The following is a 19,243-nucleotide window of genomic DNA, read 5'->3' as shown; positions in this document are numbered from 1 at the left end:
GGTGCGTTGGTCCAGATGGTCTGTTAGGGTCCAAGACTCAAGGATGGCTAGGCGTTGGGAGGCTGGGGTTCGAAGAGGGACAAGAACCAAGGGCTAGGAGAGAAGGGACGCGCACATGGTTGGAAGCAGAAGGGAACTCGCGTGATTTTGGGTTAGGCTTGTCAGGGCGATTCCAGAGTGGTCTAGGAGGTTCGAGACATGGTCTGGTCAAGGGCTGGTCCTAGAAGGCTCGAGGGTGGCTCGATGGAATTGTGCGCATGGCTTGGGATTTGGATTTGGGGCTCGGGTTTGGGCTAGGAAGGGAAGTAGGGGTGTCAATCGGGTCGGGTTTCGGGTCAACCCACGAATTTTTTTTATTTTTTTCAACCCGAACCCGAAGCAACCCAAAAACCCCCAACCCGAACACGAACCCGTCTAACCCGACTCAACCCGTATAATGCGATTTTTATTTATTTTTTTAAAAAAATTAATGAAAAAAATTCGAAAAATAAAAAATAATAATAATATTTTAATCTAAAGACATAATCAAAAAAATTTCGATTTAAATTTAAAAGTTTGATCGTAGAAAATTAAAGTATATTTACTAAATCAAATAAACAATTGTTAAAAAAATAAAAAATAAATATCAAATGATGAAAATTTATCATATAAATATATAATAAATTTTGTTCAAATATACAATATATAAAAATATAAGTAATATTTTCAAAATAAAAAAGTTTTCGGGTCAACCCGCGATCCGACCTGACCCAACCCGAAACACGTCTAACCTGGCACTAACCCGAACCCACCCAACCCGTACCCGAAAAACCCCAACCCAACCTGATTTTTTTCGTGTCGGGTCGTGTCAGGTTGACGGGTCGTGTTGCATTTTGACACCTCTAAAGGGAAGTGGCTCGAACCGTGGTTCACAGGATGTGGTTCGTGGCTCACAGAGGTAGTTTAGGAATGAAAAACTTAAATTTAATGTTTGGGAAGAAAATATTAAGTTTGGAATTAATTCGGGTTTAAAAAGTTTCACGATTTAGTTATTAAGTAATAAAATCGAAAGCCTTGGGTTTTTGTCTAAGAAAAATGTTAAAAGTCAAATTTAAGCTTATATGATGATTTGGGATAGGCTCGAGTCAATAAAAGTAAGAAAAAATCAAAATCGTGAATTTTGGAGTATAGGGGTAAAACGGTCATTTTACGTCCCATCAAACGCTGGCCTTTGCTTCAACGGACCAAATTGTTGCAGAACTCAGTCTGGGTGATACATCTCGGCAATATTGGAACATACAAGCGAGCACATTGAATGTCGATATTTTTGGACCGAGCGCTTGCCGCTGTACCAAAAACTATAGCTAGTGATATTGGTGTAACTCAAATCTTTTAAACCGCATGACTGCCCATGTACTATGGTTCAATCGTTCTACCAAGCAAGGACAATTATTATACCCAACAATCTCTCTCCCAATAATTGCACTTCTTGCAATCAATAGGAATCGAACCTATGACATTGGCTCTTATACCAATTGTTGGACCGAGTGTTTGCCGCTTTACCAAAAGTTATAGTTAGTGATAATGGTGCAACTCAAATCTTTTAAATCACACATTAGCCCAAGCACGACAGTTCGATCGTTCTACCACTCAGGGATAATTATTGCACCCAACATATATTATTTTTCAAATTCATTATAATATAACACACATTGAAACTACAATGAATGAAAAAAGTTAACTAAGGTGCAATATAAATAACTTGCGATTATAGTAAATTTTTTAATAAATACTTGGTTGGGTTCCATCTTATCCAACAAGTCAAAAATAACTCGCATTGTGTAGGTAGTAGTATGGGTCCACGTAAAATAATGGTTCCACCTACATGAAAATAAATTTACAATGCACATAACAAAACGTGTTTACACAACAAGTTATCAATATGCATTTCACCAAATGAAGAGAATGGAAGGATTTTGTCATTGTGCTCGTTGTCATCAGGAATGCCGCCAAATGGATCTGGCCAAAGAAAGGTAATTCTAGACAATACCCAAATCTCGAATAATAATATATAAATTAAACTTAATAATGAGTGTGTAAAGAAAAAAAATGTTCCGCAATAATAAATAATTCTGAATTAATATATACCTGTAAACTGAAAAGATATCATGTTATTTCACCTTTGTCAATAGTCGATGCCAGTTCACGATAGAGAAATGCTCATGCATCACTTCCCCAACTGTATTTATGAACCTGATTAATGCCTTAGAGAAGACATAAGTACATCAAATTTACCGAACAACCATTCGAATCAGGTAACGTTCATCCTCTGATAATCATCAATGTCATACACCGAGTATACTGCTCCACTTCTGAATTTGAGTTATTATTGTTAATCAAATTTGATCTACAATATCAATCCAAGGTTGACATCACCAATTTATTACCTCTGAAATTATTTATATGGTGTAGAAAACTCAACCATTCAACACAATAAGTTTGCCACACATGTGGCTTAAAAGACTTGTCAATACTGGTGACGACAAATCCAGTAATATTTAGATTCCATACTAGCTCAACATCTTGCAACGTTATTGTTGCCTCACCAACGCAAAGATGAAATATATGGGTCTTCCGACGCCATCTTTCCGTAATCAAATGATTATCATATTAAATAAATCCACAACGAATAATGCCATAGAATCTCATATCATTTAAACGCGCTAGAACACGATAATGTATTACTTTATCTTCACAAAATTTTGATATAATAATGTCGGATTGACACACCTTTAAAGTTTTATCCAAATTATTTGTTGAGATCACACTTGATATATAAGTTTCTTGTCTATGTAAAACACCATCATATCTTGATCAAACGTTAAATTCTATCATGTATTTTATATATAAAAAATAACTGTGGGAAATAAAAAAAAGTATTAATTTGTACTATAACTTTGATTTAATCTGTATAAGTGTAATAATTACATTTTTAAAAATAAAAAAAGTTATGTTAACATTAAAAAAGTAAATCAATAATAATAACATTAATAAAAACAATTAATAATTTATTTGTTATAATTTAATGCATGTACACTTCAATTATAAGAATAATAAAATTAATATGCAAATTGATATTTCTTATCTTAGTAAAATGAAAAATATTAATAATACATACCCTAATAAATAAATATTATATTATTGATAAAATTATAAATTCTAATAGTGTTATTTACAAAAATGGTAACTACAACAATAATATTAACATTAATTTATAAAAAATAAATTACAACAACATATAAAATAAATATAAACTATAAGAAATATTTTTACATAAAACCAAATACACAACTACGAAATAAAATAATAACTAGTACATTATTAATGATAATTTTAAACATAATAAATAAAATCACTTCAATTTTATTACAACACGTCATAAATTTAACAAGTTATATAGCAAATAAACTCTTGAAAAATATATATTCACATAATTATTACAAAATGTAAAAATATTGGTTACCTTGAAATAAAACTAGACACAATAAGATTATAAAAAAAATCTAAAAATAATAGTTACCCTGAAATAGAAGTAGACATAACGAAATCTCGAAATTCTGCAAGATTTTTTTTAAAAAAAATTCTTAGAATGATCAAACATGATAAAAAATTTAAATTGAGAACAAAAATGGATGAAGATGTGTAGTATTATATAGGAGAAAAAAATTACTTTTTCGATGTGAGCGAAAGAGTAAACAAGATATAAAATAGATGGAGAGAACAATATTATATAGCAACTATCCCAAACAAAATTAAAAAATTCACTCCCTCGCCTCGACCAGAGGCATGAGAGTGGAAGTTTTAGCTGTCCGCCTAACATGAAAACCCGCGATCATTATTATCGTGTAGATGTCATTGCACCACTAACTGATTGCATTGTAATTTTTTTTAAACATATTTTAACTTTCTTGCCTCCTTAAGAGTATTACAATGTGATTTATCAGAGTTAAAATATGTGAGCTTTCAAGAACATTTTTTGGGCTTCTAACTAGGATCAAATATTTTGTTGAACTCCTACCTCCTTGGTAACAAGATTATTCTTTATTTGCCCATTTTGCTAAATGCCTAAACCTAAATGTCAAGACTAAAAAATTTAGTTTGCAATAGCAACAAATCACTGAAACAAGAATATAGGTTGGAAAACAATGGGATTCTCCTAGGAACACACGAACAACACACAAAATCCAAATAGATAGAGATTACTCTTTCGAAGCCTGTCTCTAACAACTATATATAAAAAAAAACACATTGTCGCAATATTCCATGTGACTTTCATCATCAACTCTATATAATCTTGTATATTTCATCTTTGACTCGCATAAAATCACAGCTCGTCGTCCATGAACATGACGTCCAGTGACAGAGCAGAAACATGACTTTGTCCGAGCTAGAATTTTAAACTCTAGAACCTTTTAATATTTTAAATTGATTTACCCGGACTAATATCATATTATTCCAAAATTATACAAAATTTACATAGTGACGACATCAAAGGTGGATATAAGTTTTTTAAAAAAATTGAGCTAGCCCGAGTATATTTCCTTGTACCTCCGCCTCTGATGTCGTAACTCATTCGAATACTTTTTAGTCTTTTTTCAAGTTCTTTTTTCGAATACTCATTTTTCTGTTTTTTTAATAGATGTTAATAATAATAAAAATAAATATTTAAAATGTTTGATTTTGAAAATAATAATATTCTCCTTAGTTTTCCAAGGCCTGGTTTTATATAAGATAGAAACGAGGGTTAGCTCCCCCATGCAGGCCACCCACAGATTGTCAGGTTATGCAAACAATTGCTATAAAATCATTTGACTTGCTGTCTTCTTCACCGCCTGCCCTTCCTCTCATTCTCTCTCAATGTCGGGGTTGATTGCACCATCGGATTACTCGCAAGAGCCTCCTCGCCACCCTGATCTTGTCATTAATGCCAAGGTAATTTGTAGCTAATCATTATTCGAATTCTCAAGTTTATCTATTAAATTAAGTACAAAATTTCATTTCGTTGTTTAGTTTTGTGTTGATTTTTCGCCTTTTCAGCTTCAACTTTTGATTTCCTGCTTGTATTTCAATCTGATGATTCTGTTACAAATTACGATTCATCAGCCCACGCAATTCATAGAATATCCAATTATATATATGTTGCTGGTGTATTGGAGGTTTCTCCCATGGAAATGAACTTTTTTGTCATCTTCCTGACAATCTGATACTTTTGCGGTTTGCTCAAAGAGCGTTCCGTTATGATTGATCTGCTTCCTTTTACGTTTTTTTGGAAATTTCTTATGTTTTTTTATATGGATTGTTATTTTCAAAACAAACTGTGGATGTGGAAGCTAAGTGTTGATCATACTTAGTTTTGGTCCTGCAGGAACCCTTCAACGCCGAGCCACATCGTTCAGCATTGGTTCCGTCTTATGTCACGCCAGTGAACTTCTTTTATAAGAGGAACCATGGACCGATTCCAATAGTTGATGACATAGAGAAGTCTGGTGCCCATTTACATTATGTTAATGTTTTTTCCTGAACTGTATGAATTTCATCCAGTGGAATATTTTTATCCACAGATATAATGTTTCGGTCACTGGTCTGATACAAACTCCCAGAAAATTGTTCATGAAAGATATCTGGTACTTGAAATGATAGTGTGCATTTCAATTATTTTTATCTTTTTGGGGGTTGCTTGAATTAGGACCTTACATTTCATTGTTTGATGAATGATAGGAAGCTCCCGAAATACACAGTCACAGCCACTTTACAGGTAATATTTGCACCTTGTCTTTCTAGTTTCTTTATGACAATATGGACATGTTTTCATTTGTTCTATGGTGTATCTGTTCCAAATACCGAGATCCACTATGATCAGGACTGGAAAGGACTGTATCTTTACCCTTTTGGTGGTTTAGAAATCCTCAAGTTTATTTTATTGAATAATCCTTCGAGACTTAATTGGTTTTCGATGGTATTGCTTATGAAATGAGTATATTAATCATTTGTTTTTTTAAAATAATTAATGTATCACAAGTTTGTGTTTGAAAATGAGAGCCTTTTCCCTCAAATAGGCTAATATGTTTTGTGGATTTGATATGTTTTGTGGATTTGGAGTTCTATTTTCTCAGAAAATGTTGATATAGGTTTATATTTATTCAGTGTGCTGGAAATAGGAGGACTGCCATGAGTAGAACTCGAAATGTGAAAGGAGTTGGATGGGACATTGCTGCCCTTGGAAATGGTTAGTTCATGCTTTGATGATTGTGGTTTGATTCTGATGGAAAAGTTGTTTGTCCAGAGAGAATACGCCATAAAACAAATAACAACATTGTCATACTTAAATTCAGAGAGATCATCTATTTTGTTCCTTAAGACTCTTTGTCCAAGTCCTATATTTTCAATTACCATGCTAGCATCAGGCTAATGGAATGATCGTTCTGTATAAAAAATGTGGGAATAAATCTAATCTATCAAGGAAGAAGAACTATGATACAAGTGCTGAACAAATGAGTCAAGGATAAGAGGATTTGAAGGCTTAACAAGTTAGTCTAGTTCATGCGATTCAGTGATTGTAAAAGAAATAGTGGTTATCATGGTTGTTGTAGCGCCAAATGATACAAATATGACAAAGACTTTCATTTGTAATCATTCAACAACTATCGATAAAAATCTCTTCTCGAATCTCAAATTTCTCTCTAATTCCCACCCCCATTCTAGGAGTTTGGCTAACTCGAACTAGCCATCCAATCATTGGTACTCTCGTGATTTGTTCCTCATGGCAGAAGAAATGCGAGTTGCAAAATTGTATGAAATTCTCTCAAGACTCATGGCACTTCAAGAAAATCACACAAAAATTATCAACAAGCAGACCAGCAATCTTGAATTCTTACGAATACTCTGAAGGATCTTAAGCTGAGATTCAAAACTTTGAATGTGAAGCTCGAGCAGTATAATCGAAAAACCCCAAATTTTTCTTCCGACCCAACACCACCAACCTGGAACAGCCCAATTTTAATTTGCATTGTTCAACCATGTATTCAGCTAACGACAATCAACTCAAATTGCTGCGCTGGGATGTTCCGCTCTTTTCGGGTGAAAATCCGGCAGTTTGGGTTTATGAAATGCAAAGGTATTTTGATTTCTTCAACACTCCATATCCACAGCGCCTACTAGTTGCTTCTCATTATTTTTACGACGCATTAGTTTGGTACAATGAGATGCAAAAAAATCAATTACTTCCTAGTTGGCATGAATTTTTGTTGGCTATTGTGAAAAGATTTGTCCGGTCGAGAAATGTGGATTCTCTCCGCAACTTAGAAGAATCCCACCATCTATTTGATCAATTGTCCAACAAGAGTGTTGAGGTTACCGACCCTGTAGTGACTGGTTATTTTTTCTCGGATTTGCAACCAGAATTAAGGAAGGAAATCAAAGTATACAAGCCTCACTCTCTAGTTCATGCCCTGAGTGTAGCAAGATTATCTGATGACAAGAATTAGGGATCACAATTTCAGTTTTAAAGTACTTGAGGATCCTTACAGTGGAGAGAAACCCACAGCATACTCAAGAAGCACAAATTTTCAGCTACTTTTGCCACATCCTTCTTCGGATAATCTGCCAAAACCAATGAAAACTCAACTATTGTTACTACCAAGAAACTTTTTGCGTACGCTGCACACAACCAGATTTTTAGGCAAGCATTGGAGTAGATTGAGCGTCTCTCTGCAGAAGAAAAACACTACCAGATTTTGACGGAAGCATGGGAGCAGATTGAGCATTTACACGAGGAGCAGAGGTGCCGAAAAACTTCCGAATATTTTCTTGTGTCTGCTACATTTGCTACGTTTCACTTTCAAGATAATGTTCCAATCTTCTCATTGCCAGCGGCTTCAATTGCTAATCAATCAATGCTCCCTCTCTTAGCCATTATTCATTGCCAGCAAACTAACCAAAGGGACAAAGAGGTATCACTCCAATATTGGTTCAGCGGCACAGGTTGCCACTTGTAGGAAGAGCTTACCTACATATACTCTGAGTCCATCGACAGATTCCAGGGGATGGAAACCAAAGGCTGGCCATCACATAGAGATTAGAGAGCAAGTTTCTGAGGTGAGTTCGCGACAATGGAATACAGTGTTAATCGAACGAAATAGTGGAAGACAGGTGTTACATCCATTTGAATCTGTATTAGCTGCTATTCTAGAGGTTCTTTGTGTGTTATTACTGCAGAATGCTGGGGTAAAATCTAAAAATATTACTGCTGGAATAATGGATAGTGACCTACTGCATACATTTTTTGCCAGGTTGAAGCAGGATGCTGTTTGCTGTAAGAATGTGAAATTTTGGATGTTGCTTCATCAAGGGTGAAGTGTTCATCCAAGTTATAAAACACATGTTTCCTCTGTCTGTAAGGGTGCAATGGGTGGAAAATCCTGATTTGTGTGAAAAATATTCTCCTTGTCAGCGGCTCATTTCTAATCATTCAACAACTATCAATGAAAATCTCTTTTTGTATCTCAAATTTCTCACTAATGATCACCCCCAATCTAGGAGTCCAGGTGACTCGAACTAGCCATCCTACGATGCGAGCGCGGAACAATTGAGTCAAGGATAAGAAGATTTGAAGGCTACACAAGTTAGTCTGGTTCATGTGATTGTAAAAGAAATAATGAAAAGAATGGTTATCATAGTTATAATAGTATCAAATGATATAAATATGACAAAGACTCTCATTTGTAACCATTCAACAACTGTCAATAAAATCTCTTATTTATATCTCAAAATTTTCTCTAATTCTCACCCTCATTCTAGGAATCCGGCAGACTCGAATTAGTCATCCTATCAAACTACTTCCACCTCATTCTGGAGCTTAGATTAATTATTCACAAAACTAATATGAGATCGTCTCACGTCAATTTTATGAGACGAATCTCTTACCCGATTTGACCAACGAAAAAATATTATTTTTTATGTCAAAAATATTATTTTTCACTCCATGTATATATCGGGTCGACTGTCTCACGAATTTATATCCATGAGATCGTCTTACATAAAACCTACTCATAATTATATACCTCCCACCATTTCTCTTTCTTTATTTGGTACATGTAAAACGAAAGAAGTGGGGAAATTTGTGTTTTAAAAGTCTCACTTTTGTATCCTAATACTAACTTGTTATTTTCCATCGGTGGGGGAAATTTGTGTTTTAAAAGTCTCACTTTTGTATCCTAATACTAACTTGTTATTTTACATCGATCGCTGCCGTTTCCCACTCATCATTTCACATTTCAAAGGTTTTCGGGTCTTGTGGCTTGGAATAGTATGGAGAAGATAAGGCACATTGTTCTTAACTGTAGTAGCACAAAACAGAATTTACAAGTACATGCTATCATTTGTTTGTTTGCTTTAGCATTGGATTGAACATGTTTTAAGACTATAGGTTCGGATGACTTTGACAAGTTGATATGGTTATTTTTCTTCTTTGTTGAAGTTCCAAAGGTATTTGAAATAAAGTCTCTTGTGCAAGTGTTTAGCCTATTGATTTTGCGTCTTACATGTTTGCTGCAGCTGTGTGGAGTGGGGCCAAATTAGCTGATGTTCTCGAACTTATTGGAATTCCCAAATATTCACACATCACACCATCTGGAGGAAGACATGTAGAATTTGTAAGCATTGACAAGTGTAAGGTAATCAGTTGGGGTTTTATTCCTGGTTAAACCATTCTTCTTCAAGGCATATTGAATGAAAGTTCATAATGGCCATCACTATGACTTCAGGAAGAGAATGGTGGTCCTTATAAAGCATCAATTCCGCTAAGCCAGGCCACAAATCCCGAGGCTGATGTCTTGCTAGCTTATGAGATGAATGAAGAGGTATTGTATTCTTGCCTTCTTTGACCTCTTTAAAAGTATTCAAGCTGATATGAGAGGGGGAGAAATGCATATATCTTTGCATCCTTTTTTTTCCCTTCAGGCTTCTGCTAATACTTTCCAACTTTGTGCTGATTACTCACCTGTTTACGAATCTTTTTCCACATTTGATGCGCCATTGTATCAAATTTCATGCTAGTAAATTCAATGCTAGTATTCACAGTTGATCACCGATTTATCCTGGAGATGTAAATTCGAAGTTTCCTTTTTATAATGTGCATGTTATGAGAGAAGACTCTTAATAGAGATCACGGATACCCCTTACGTGGGATTGTTCCTGGTGTTATTGGCGCTCGTTCTGTCAAGTGGCTTGTTTCCATCAACATTATCGCTGAAGAATGTCAGGTGACAAATTTCCTTGTGATTCGCCAAAATGATTGGACCTACTCAATGAAGTTCATATTTTTCTCTGCAGGGATTTTTTATGCAAAGAGATTATAAAATGTTCCCACCTTGGGTTGATTGGGATAATATTGATTGGTCTATGAGACGGCCACAAATGGATTTCCCAGTCCAGGTACCATCTGAATTTTTTATATTGATATAATTGTTATTGAGTTGGAGGGCTTTGGCCATTTACTACTTTTATCATGCTAAGAGGTTACCAGTCATCATGAAGAAATTCATGAAAATATTGGTTGAAGTAATTAATGCATTCTGAGAACACATGAAGTAATAGAAATTTTAATGGAAGCTTCTCTAGGGTTTCACTTGGTGTTTCTTTTTCTTGTTCTTGAAGACGATGATTGTTGAATGATGCTTCGTGACGTGGTGTTTGCAGTGTGCAATATGTTCTCTGGAGGATGTAAGCATGGTGAAGCCTGGAAAGGTCGGTAACATATTGACAAATATTATGCTTCAATTCCTTTATACTGGTTAGATGACTAGCAGTTTCAATGGTCTGTGTTTAATTTCATGCTTTCTCACCTCTCATTAACTCCGAGGATGAACAATTCACTTATTCAGACAACAACGGTAATGTTGTTAGATTGTTGTCCAGTTGCCTATGAACCCAATACTTCTGAAAATAATTTTTACTTTTATATGTTATTCCTTGAAATCCATTGTACTGAATTGTGATCATACCACCAAAGGCAAACTAAACTTGAATTCTGGATCTCGCACTGAAGTCGCTGGGTTCGCGAATGATCAGGTTTCTATAAAGGGTTACGCGTTAACAGGAGGTGGGCGCGGCATTGAGAGGGTGGACGTATCTATTGATGGTGGCAAAACCTGGATGGAGGCCTTGAAATATCAGAAACACGGAATTCCATACATTCCTGAAGGTGGAAGCAGCGATAAATGGGCATGGGTGCTTTTTGAGGCTGAGGCTGATATCCAAAAGAGCACGGAGATTGCTGCCAAAGCGGTATGTATATAACTTTTTTTATGTCTTGTGATTCATGAAACTTTCTGTGGGGATTTTGGGAAAATTTCATGATACTTTTACAGACATTATCTCAATGATACATTTAAGGGTGAAGATTTATCATCACTTATGTGTACTTTGGGGTAGTACCCGTATAGGAATTATCTCACTTGCCGGGATTTTGGCCATTTTGCATTTGCATTTACTCCAGGTGGACACGGCTGGGAATGTGCAACCTGAAAACGTACAAGTGATATGGAACCTGAGAGGAATACTAAACACGTCCTGGCATCGTGTCCATGTTGTCATTGCTCATTCAAATCTATGAGTAAATTTCTACTGACTCAAGTATCTTATCTGTACGGGGTATTTCGTTTCATTGGTATTTATCCTTCTATGTAGACAATGTGATGATTTTATTTTTTTAAAAGTTTTTTCCACGACCTATTTAACAACATAAATATAAATTTTATTATATAATATATTTTGTAAACTTTATTATAGTTATATTTTGGAACAAAGACGATTACAATTGAAATTTTTATGGATAGGAGTTGATGTTTAACGCTACGCCTTTGTCTATGTATTTATCTTTTTTATTAGTTTAAGAAAATACAAATACTAAGTGTTGTTTATAACAATAAAAGTAATGATTTTTATTTAATCTCATCTTAAAATCAATGCACAATTATATATATATATATATATATATATATATATATATATATATATATATATATATTTTGTTTGTTTTTAGTTGTCTAAAGGTAAGTAGATTTGAAATTGAAATCTTTGAAAATCAATAAGTTATAAAGTTTTGTCGCGGTTAATTGAGTATTATAAAAAATATATATTAATCAGACAAATATGTCATTAATGTTTTACAAAACAATTTTTTCGACATGGATTGTTATTTATATTTCAAAATGGTGTTAATAGCACTTTACATTGCCTAATTAATTTACTATTAAACAAGATTGTTTATGTTAATATCAAACGTTTCTTACTAGGTCAAAAATTATATATGTTCGACAAGATGTAATTTTATTTCTTTATACTTGTTGCAGTACAAAGCTTCATACTAAGCGACATATAGACATGGGAGATGTATCTATTTGGGTGCTCATGGATCGGGCTGTTAAGTTCATGAATCCGAGGAGGAGCATGTTTTACTGCTGACACTGTCTCATATCTTTTGATATCAATTTACCATTTTCATACTGCCGACACTGTCCAACAGAGACAATATTGTACGTTCGGATTTGAATTTTCTTTCTTACATCCCACCTAACCAACTAAATAAAACAACACAACGTCAGCAGCTAACACATGATAACTTTCAAAGAAGTCATTCATCTCAATATTAATATCACTCACACACATTTCATCAAACCGTCTTTATAATATATTTTCTTAAATAATAAAATCTTGATTTTCTTTTTTTAAAAAAACTAAAATATTAAAAAGTATTTTGATCTTAAAATCAATTTAATTTATATTTTATCCTAAGTTATATTACTTATAGACAAATTATCGATATTTTTTTTCATATAAATAAATAAAACTGGAATTAAAAAAATTTGATTCACCAAAAATTTGTTAAAGTTTGAGAAAAAATAAAATAAAATATTAAATAAAGTTTTTTTTTTGGTTGTTTTATATTTTATGATATGTCCTCCGTTGATTTACAAAATAATTTTTAAAAGATATTATTTGAATTCTATTATATTAACTATTAAGTAGAAATTAAAATTAATTTTTATCTAATTTATTTTTTATTTTGAAGAATATCAATACACAAAAATTAACTTTGAATTTGATGAATAATATTTTTATTTTAAAATAGCATTTTTTATCAGTTATAACTATTTTATAAGATGTTTCATAATTAATTATTGTAAAGAAATTTAGAAATAGAAGTCGGGTTTTTCGACATCGAGCTCAAATTATTCGATATTTTATCGAGTCGAGTCGGATTCGAGTAGTTGAAACTACTAGGTCTGGACTCAGCTCGATGGCTCACTTCTAAGTCGTCGTGTATTTGTGTACGCAATGAACCACTCAGAAGCATGAAAGTACAGTACTACAAATCAAATACACTGTGCTGGGCGATTGCCCACTTTTGCGATATAGCGGCGGCGGCGGCGGCGGCGGCGGCTATAATTCCAGATGATAATGTGAGTCAGGAACATCTGTTGTGGCTTGCTTTTCATTAGATTTATTCTGTGTAAATTCAACGCGTGTTGGCTTATAGTTTTGATTCCGCTTTAAGAATTAGGTCAGAATATGGTGGTTGTGACTTCGATCAAAAGTGTATACTTCCTGCATACTCATTTTTTTTCCAGGAATGCACTCTCTCTCTCTCTCTCTCTCTCTCTCTCTCTTTATCTATCTCTCCTCGCCCACTCACTATTTCCATGAAAAATCCAAGTTCTTGAGCAAATCTGAATGTTTTTCTTACGAAAATTTGGTAGGGATGGGCCGGTGAACTCTAGGATGTATCAAAGGCTATATAATCTCAGCTAATGGACGGATGTATTTTTTTTATTGGCACTTTATGTTTGTTATTGCTGTCGCTTTCTAAACTTTGATCTTGCTAAAACAGAGAACTCATTTTTCCAAGCTGTGTCGCGTTTTAAAATGGGTGGATGATTTATAAGAAATTCAACTTCAAAAAATGCTATACGGTAAGTTGTTTTAGATAAAGCACACGAATATTTTTGGGATGATCAGTAATTGGGATGGGCCTCGATAAAGATGATTTATTGTTATTATTTTCATTTTAGCTTCAACAATTTAGCTATCTGTTGTACTTGTTTATATCATACAATGCATTCTAATTGTCTTACATATTTTTTCTATATTTCAGACAACGAACTGCTTATATTTTGCTACTCATACCCAAGTCTCTACGAAGGCCTCATCAACTATCATGATTTAATGCTTCCCCGTCTCGTCAATCTCGAGTTTACTTCTATTGGTGCAAATTTCCCTGAAATCTTTAGAAAATAATGGACGGAGATCTTAAAGTCTCTCTTGATAAACTCCCAATAAAACGCTTGGATGCTATAGAGGAAAATGGCTTTGAACGCTTTCCACCGTCTGACTTCCCACTTTCTTTTTCCATTACATATTAAGCATTGATTGACATATAGATGATGTGTATATTCTTATATATGTGGTAGTGATGTGGGTTATGATGAGAAGAGAGTAAACTTGATAAGGAGAATTGATTTTGCTTGGGTGGTGGAGAGAGAAGATCCCAGTAAGAAGCAGAAGAAGGAAGGAGCGACTTCTGGAAAGGATATTACAACCACCAATCAGCAATCATGGCAATGGCAGAGCTTAGTCGAGAATCTACAGCTTGCTCACCAAGAGCTCTCCGTTATCATTGATCTCATTAATACGGTAAATTGTTAATATGCCAATCTTGTATTTTAAAATCCCAAATTGATTTATCAATTACTTGACACGAGTGGATGAGTGTATATGTCCATTATGTATCAATTTAAAATTTTATTCCAGAGGATTCCTTCTATGATTTTGAGTTTCATGTTAATAATTTAACAGATGTTTTACGATGCTCAACTAATATAGTTTTTGAGAAGGTTATATAGTTTCCTTATAAATGATAATTTCTCTTTACACGTTTGTAGAAAAATTGTCAAATTGTAAATTAAATATGAGAATATATCATAGTCTAAGTTAGACTGGTATTATTAAAAACAACTTCTCAAGGATAGCATGTAAAATGTGTCGTGTCTGGAACACGAACCACCTTCCTCAGATGCGGATATACCTACTGAAGGTTCTACCTTCCTAGATGGCACCCACATTATCACTTTCCTCTTGTTACATTGTAGGATAAACGGTGAATTCATGATGTTATTCCTCTAGTTACTTTTTTAAATTTGCACATTTTCTATATTATGTTATCAGATTAAAATATTTAGCATGTACACTATGAATAAGTAGGTCCTAATTGAGGCTACAGATAGATTGAACTTTGGAAAACTTTACGCTGTAGGATGAATCATGATGTTGCTCACTTGTTCCTCTGGATACTCCTCTGCTTTCGCACATTTTCGGTATTATCAAATCGAGATAATTAGTTTGTTGTCGTACATAATCTGAATGTTTAGTTGTTTATTCCATTTTTGGATTTAACTTATGTAGTTATGTATAGATATGCATTTTGATCAACCTATTATTGGCATCATTCTAGTTTTCAATTTTCTTGATAATAGTAAGCATGATAGTGGGATTTTCTGGTGTCTTTTTAGTTTAAAGAATAGTCAGACAGGCTGGGCTACCTTGTTGAACTATATGGAAGTTGTTTCTTTTTTTTGGCTCAGTCTGCCAGCTTTCTATTTGCGGTATGTAGTTACGAGTTTACCCCCGACTTCCCATTGTTGGTATAGCATAATAATTTATTTATAATAAAAATGCGCATCTTTCCAATATAATTATACTCGATGCATCACCCATAGCCATTACTGAGTATATGAGACAATAATTAGAACAGGAAACATGGTAAATGTAGGGATTTAAAGAAAAGTATGGCAAAAAATTTGTTTGTCACATGACAGAATGTATGTTATGCTTTATATATAGGTAGAGGCAAATGATTCTGTAACAGTAGCTGGCATGACAAGGCCAAAGCAGTTGCCTAATGAGCATCTCTCTGACCTCGCTGTGTCTACAACAACCAAGCTACAAAGTTTTCGGGTAATTTTATTTGTTATACCTGCATTATTTTCCTATTTTAGTCTTGTGTTATTAACAAACATATGTATCATTTTAGAATTTCCCAGCCGTGGTGATTTCTTTATTTGTTTTGGCCGGTGGTATATTGGCCTGTATTTTCTTAGCAGGTTTGAGAGTGTATTTCTGGCTGTTGTCTATTATTTCTGCATTTCAATGCTATGATGCATTATGTTTGTATGATTTCTTTCATTGTTTAGCATCTTGGAAAATATTTCAAGCAATCTGCCACAGCATTGGAAGAGCAGGTGGCCAGAGAAGCTAGATTCTATGGTGCCCTTATTAGGTAAATTTGACTTGTTCCATGGAAGTCATAAACTTCCATTTTCCTGTGCATGAGACTAGTATCATATGTCTGACAAGTTTTTACTCCCTTTCAACATTGAACTTTTGTCTATATTTCTTATGGATGACAGATTGCAACAAAATTGGAAAGTTAAACGACACCGCATGGCAGCTGCTGCCTCTGGAAAGGAGGTCTTCTACATTGATTTATCAGATAGTTCATTATATGATTTGGCTTCTGCTTTTCGTCCATCTTCTATGTCTACAATTCTTGTTGAGCATGATGCGGCTGGAATGCTTGCCGTAAAGTTGCCTCAAAATCCATGCCGCTCTCTTCATTTCGAGTTTCTTGGTTTTAGTTCTGCTTATCATGGGAGAAACTATAACATGACAAAACTACAGACCTTGCCTGAGAATTCTGCCAAAGAAACTAGAAGAAAACATGCGAATGATGATGAATGTGTGAAGGGAATACATTCCATTCTACGTGACGTACATAGGGCGATGTATGATGAGCAGGTAAATTGATTTGTAACTGTTCTCTCTAGTGTCTCTGCTCAACATCTACTTTATAGATCCCTTTTAGGAGGAGATTTCTACTCGAGTTGTGTACGTCTAAACTATTTGTTGTATTTCATTGCCTTGATTTAGGTGTTTGATCTGGTAAATCGCGAAGCATGTGGTCCATCATTAGCTGCCAATTTGACTGGTATAAGAGAAAACTACTTGTGCCTTCGTATTGATCAAGAAGCATCTGCCTCCATTTCACTTGTAATATCAGATCAAGTTCATCAAACTGCCGGTGCATCAAACAAAAACTCACCTGATGAAGCTATGGATGAAGCTTTGGGATCATTTGATGGGCTAAATTTTGGAGCAGGGACAGAGAAAGCGAAGATATCAGGGATACCTAACCGAGTTGGTTTTGAGATTTATTTGAGACAAATATTTCATGAATATGTGTTCGTCAAATCAAAAAATGCAGCTACATCTTCATTTGGAACTCGAAGTGCCAGTCAATCAGTAAAGGATAACTCAAACATTCTTGGCCATTTCTGCATGTCTATTGCTCACAGAATCTTCTCAAATAAAGTTTTATCAGTGCTCGAAAATCTGGTATGCTCTTAATTTATAGCAGTTAGTTACATTATGATGTACAATTGTAAAAAGTAAGAAATTATAATCACACAGAAAATTACTCTTATGTAAGATATGTGTATATGCACTTGAAGGTTTGCAGGACACCATATATTCACTTGATTTCTCATCCCACTTGGCACTCTCGTTCATCTACCTGGACACTCTCGATGAAAATTCCTCCATCCATTCTTCAATCTCGAAGCCAATTTCAGTTATCCTGTTCTGGCAACATGAAGAATGTAAGATCTCAGTTTTGGACCAAGGTAGTGGTGATTGATGATTCCATCAAGGTAGAAGGGGAAGGTGCCCCAAATGTGGTGGGTCTTTTCAAAGGGAAGACCGACAGGTTTTGTGCTGTTAATCGATACAATTGTGACTTGGCAGATCTTCCTATAATACTCCTTCAGCAGGTAATTAGTGTATTTTAGAGTTATACTTGGTCTGTAGAGTGAAGAGTTAAGGTTGCATATTATTAATATTGATCATAAAAGGCCCAGGCCGCCTAACAATCGTGCATCTTTGATGTTTCCTGTTTCTGCATAAAACAGCGATCATGTTTGTTTTAGTTGCTGCTTTCATTTACTTTTTCTGTTTGGTATTTTCTTATCTACAATTTCATGCTAACCCTTTTTAAATTATATTGAAACGAGCCTATGCGACTTATCTGGTTAGATTAGGTTAATCTGTCCATCATGCCATGTTTCGCTGCTTGAGTGCTAGATTTCAGCCCTACCTATTTGAAGCTATCATAATAGAGATGGGAATAAAAGTTTAGCATTTAAAACTAAGATATTTTTCTCGTCTGTTTCTTCTTCTACTCTGGGATAGAGCTCAATCTGTATAGGGCGGTGGAAGTTTTGCAGCAACAAATATTATTTCTCTACAACCCCATGTGTTTCTTGTTCTTTGAGACAAAGCAGCGTCACACTAACTTTTGCCTTGAACTGCATTTTCCTCTCCCTTTGTCCACCCTTTTCAACGTTAAAATTAGGTTAGGGATTTTGAAATAGCATGGAATGGATTGTTACAAAATAAAGTGTGTTAGATGTTAAATGGATATTCTTAACTAAAATTGAAAGAGATTTTGTTGTAGATCGCCAGCCATATTATACAGTGGCTGCATGAGGAGGCCCTTCTTGTTGGTATTAAAGTGGACAGAGATTTTTTATCCCTTGCATTCGAGCTGGAGCATGGTGAAATAGTTAGTCTTTTGGCTCATGTAGACCCTGATAATATTGATGGATGCATCTCTTGGTGGTTGATAATGGATGATGGACCCACCGAAGAACACAAACTTCACTCAGACGTATCGAACGGCGAATCTGAGAGTAGGAAATTCTTGGGGTACTTGTCTCTTGAAGTTTTATACTCAACATTGTTGGACTTTTTAAACTTGTGCAGCTGTTGACACATTGAATCAATTGGAAAATTTTCTTTTACTTCTCAACTTTGTATTGAGATAGTATCCACACCATTGAGCAAGAAGTTGAAACACTGGTTCAGGTGCCAGAGATGCACGGTATTTTTCGGTATGGTTGATTGTGTGTTTTTTTTTTCAAGCAACAACTTCTATATCAAAACTCGTCCTAAGTCCTTCGGGAGGAGATATTGGAAAATATCATATGATAGCACAATGCACTATGCTGTAATATTTTTTTATATTCTATGATTATTAGTTCGAAATTTAAAATTATGATGTATTGAAATATAAATTTACTATGTGATGATCAAA

General features: G+C 34.5%; 2 protein-coding genes across 5 annotated transcripts; both read left to right on the top strand.

Moving 5' to 3' along the window:
• The first annotated feature begins 4,776 nt into the window (after positions 1–4,776).
• Positions 4,777–11,753, top strand: LOC140842746 (sulfite oxidase-like). Of its 2 annotated transcripts, XM_073210861.1 has the most exons (12): positions 4,777–4,971; positions 5,405–5,520; positions 5,601–5,663; positions 5,758–5,794; positions 6,184–6,265; positions 9,592–9,710; positions 9,801–9,896; positions 10,188–10,298; positions 10,369–10,470; positions 10,735–10,782; positions 11,107–11,322; positions 11,534–11,753. In XM_073210861.1, the coding sequence occupies exons 1-12, from the start codon at positions 4,897–4,899 to the stop codon at positions 11,648–11,650; spliced, it is 1,182 nt and encodes a 393-aa protein (XP_073066962.1). In that variant the 5' UTR covers positions 4,777–4,896; the 3' UTR covers positions 11,651–11,753. The 2 variants fall into 2 exon arrangements, with proteins under 2 accessions (XP_073066962.1, XP_073066963.1); XM_073210862.1 differs by lacking the exon at positions 4,777–4,971 and having other exon boundaries at positions 5,405–5,525.
• Positions 11,754–13,293: 1,540 nt separating this feature from the next.
• LOC140842745 (mediator of RNA polymerase II transcription subunit 17-like) lies at positions 13,294–19,043 on the top strand. Of its 3 annotated transcripts, XM_073210859.1 has the most exons (10): positions 13,294–13,499; positions 13,928–14,009; positions 14,192–14,422; positions 14,508–14,730; positions 15,937–16,050; positions 16,287–16,372; positions 16,503–16,890; positions 17,023–17,487; positions 17,604–17,921; positions 18,605–19,043. In XM_073210859.1, exons 3-10 carry the CDS (start codon positions 14,334–14,336, stop codon positions 18,917–18,919), a joined length of 1,998 nt encoding a protein of 665 aa, XP_073066960.1. In that variant the 5' UTR covers positions 13,294–13,499; positions 13,928–14,009; positions 14,192–14,333; the 3' UTR covers positions 18,920–19,043. The 3 variants fall into 3 exon arrangements, with proteins under 3 accessions (XP_073066960.1, XP_073066961.1, XP_073066958.1); XM_073210860.1 differs by lacking the exon at positions 13,928–14,009; XM_073210857.1 differs by having other exon boundaries at positions 13,294–14,009.
• Positions 19,044–19,243: the final 200 nt, after the last annotated feature.

Source organism: Primulina eburnea, chromosome 10 (genome assembly GCF_022965805.1).
Source record: "Primulina eburnea isolate SZY01 chromosome 10, ASM2296580v1, whole genome shotgun sequence".
Taxonomy (NCBI): Eukaryota; Viridiplantae; Streptophyta; class Magnoliopsida; order Lamiales; family Gesneriaceae; genus Primulina; species Primulina eburnea.
This window is presented reverse-complemented; position numbering and strand designations above follow the sequence as displayed.

Coding starts and splice junctions, on each gene's coding strand:
- LOC140842745 (XM_073210860.1), top strand. CDS start 14,334: ATGGACGGAGATCTTAAAGTCTCTCTTGATAAACTCCCAATAAAACGC. Junction 14,731..15,936: donor TCATTGATCTCATTAATACG/GTAAATTGTTAA, acceptor CTTTATATATAG/GTAGAGGCAAATGATTCTGT. Junction 17,488..17,603: donor TATCAGTGCTCGAAAATCTG/GTATGCTCTTAA, acceptor ATGCACTTGAAG/GTTTGCAGGACACCATATAT.
- LOC140842746 (XM_073210861.1), top strand. CDS start 4,897: ATGTCGGGGTTGATTGCACCATCGGATTACTCGCAAGAGCCTCCTCGC. Junction 9,711..9,800: donor TAAGCATTGACAAGTGTAAG/GTAATCAGTTGG, acceptor CTATGACTTCAG/GAAGAGAATGGTGGTCCTTA. Junction 10,471..10,734: donor AAATGGATTTCCCAGTCCAG/GTACCATCTGAA, acceptor TGGTGTTTGCAG/TGTGCAATATGTTCTCTGGA.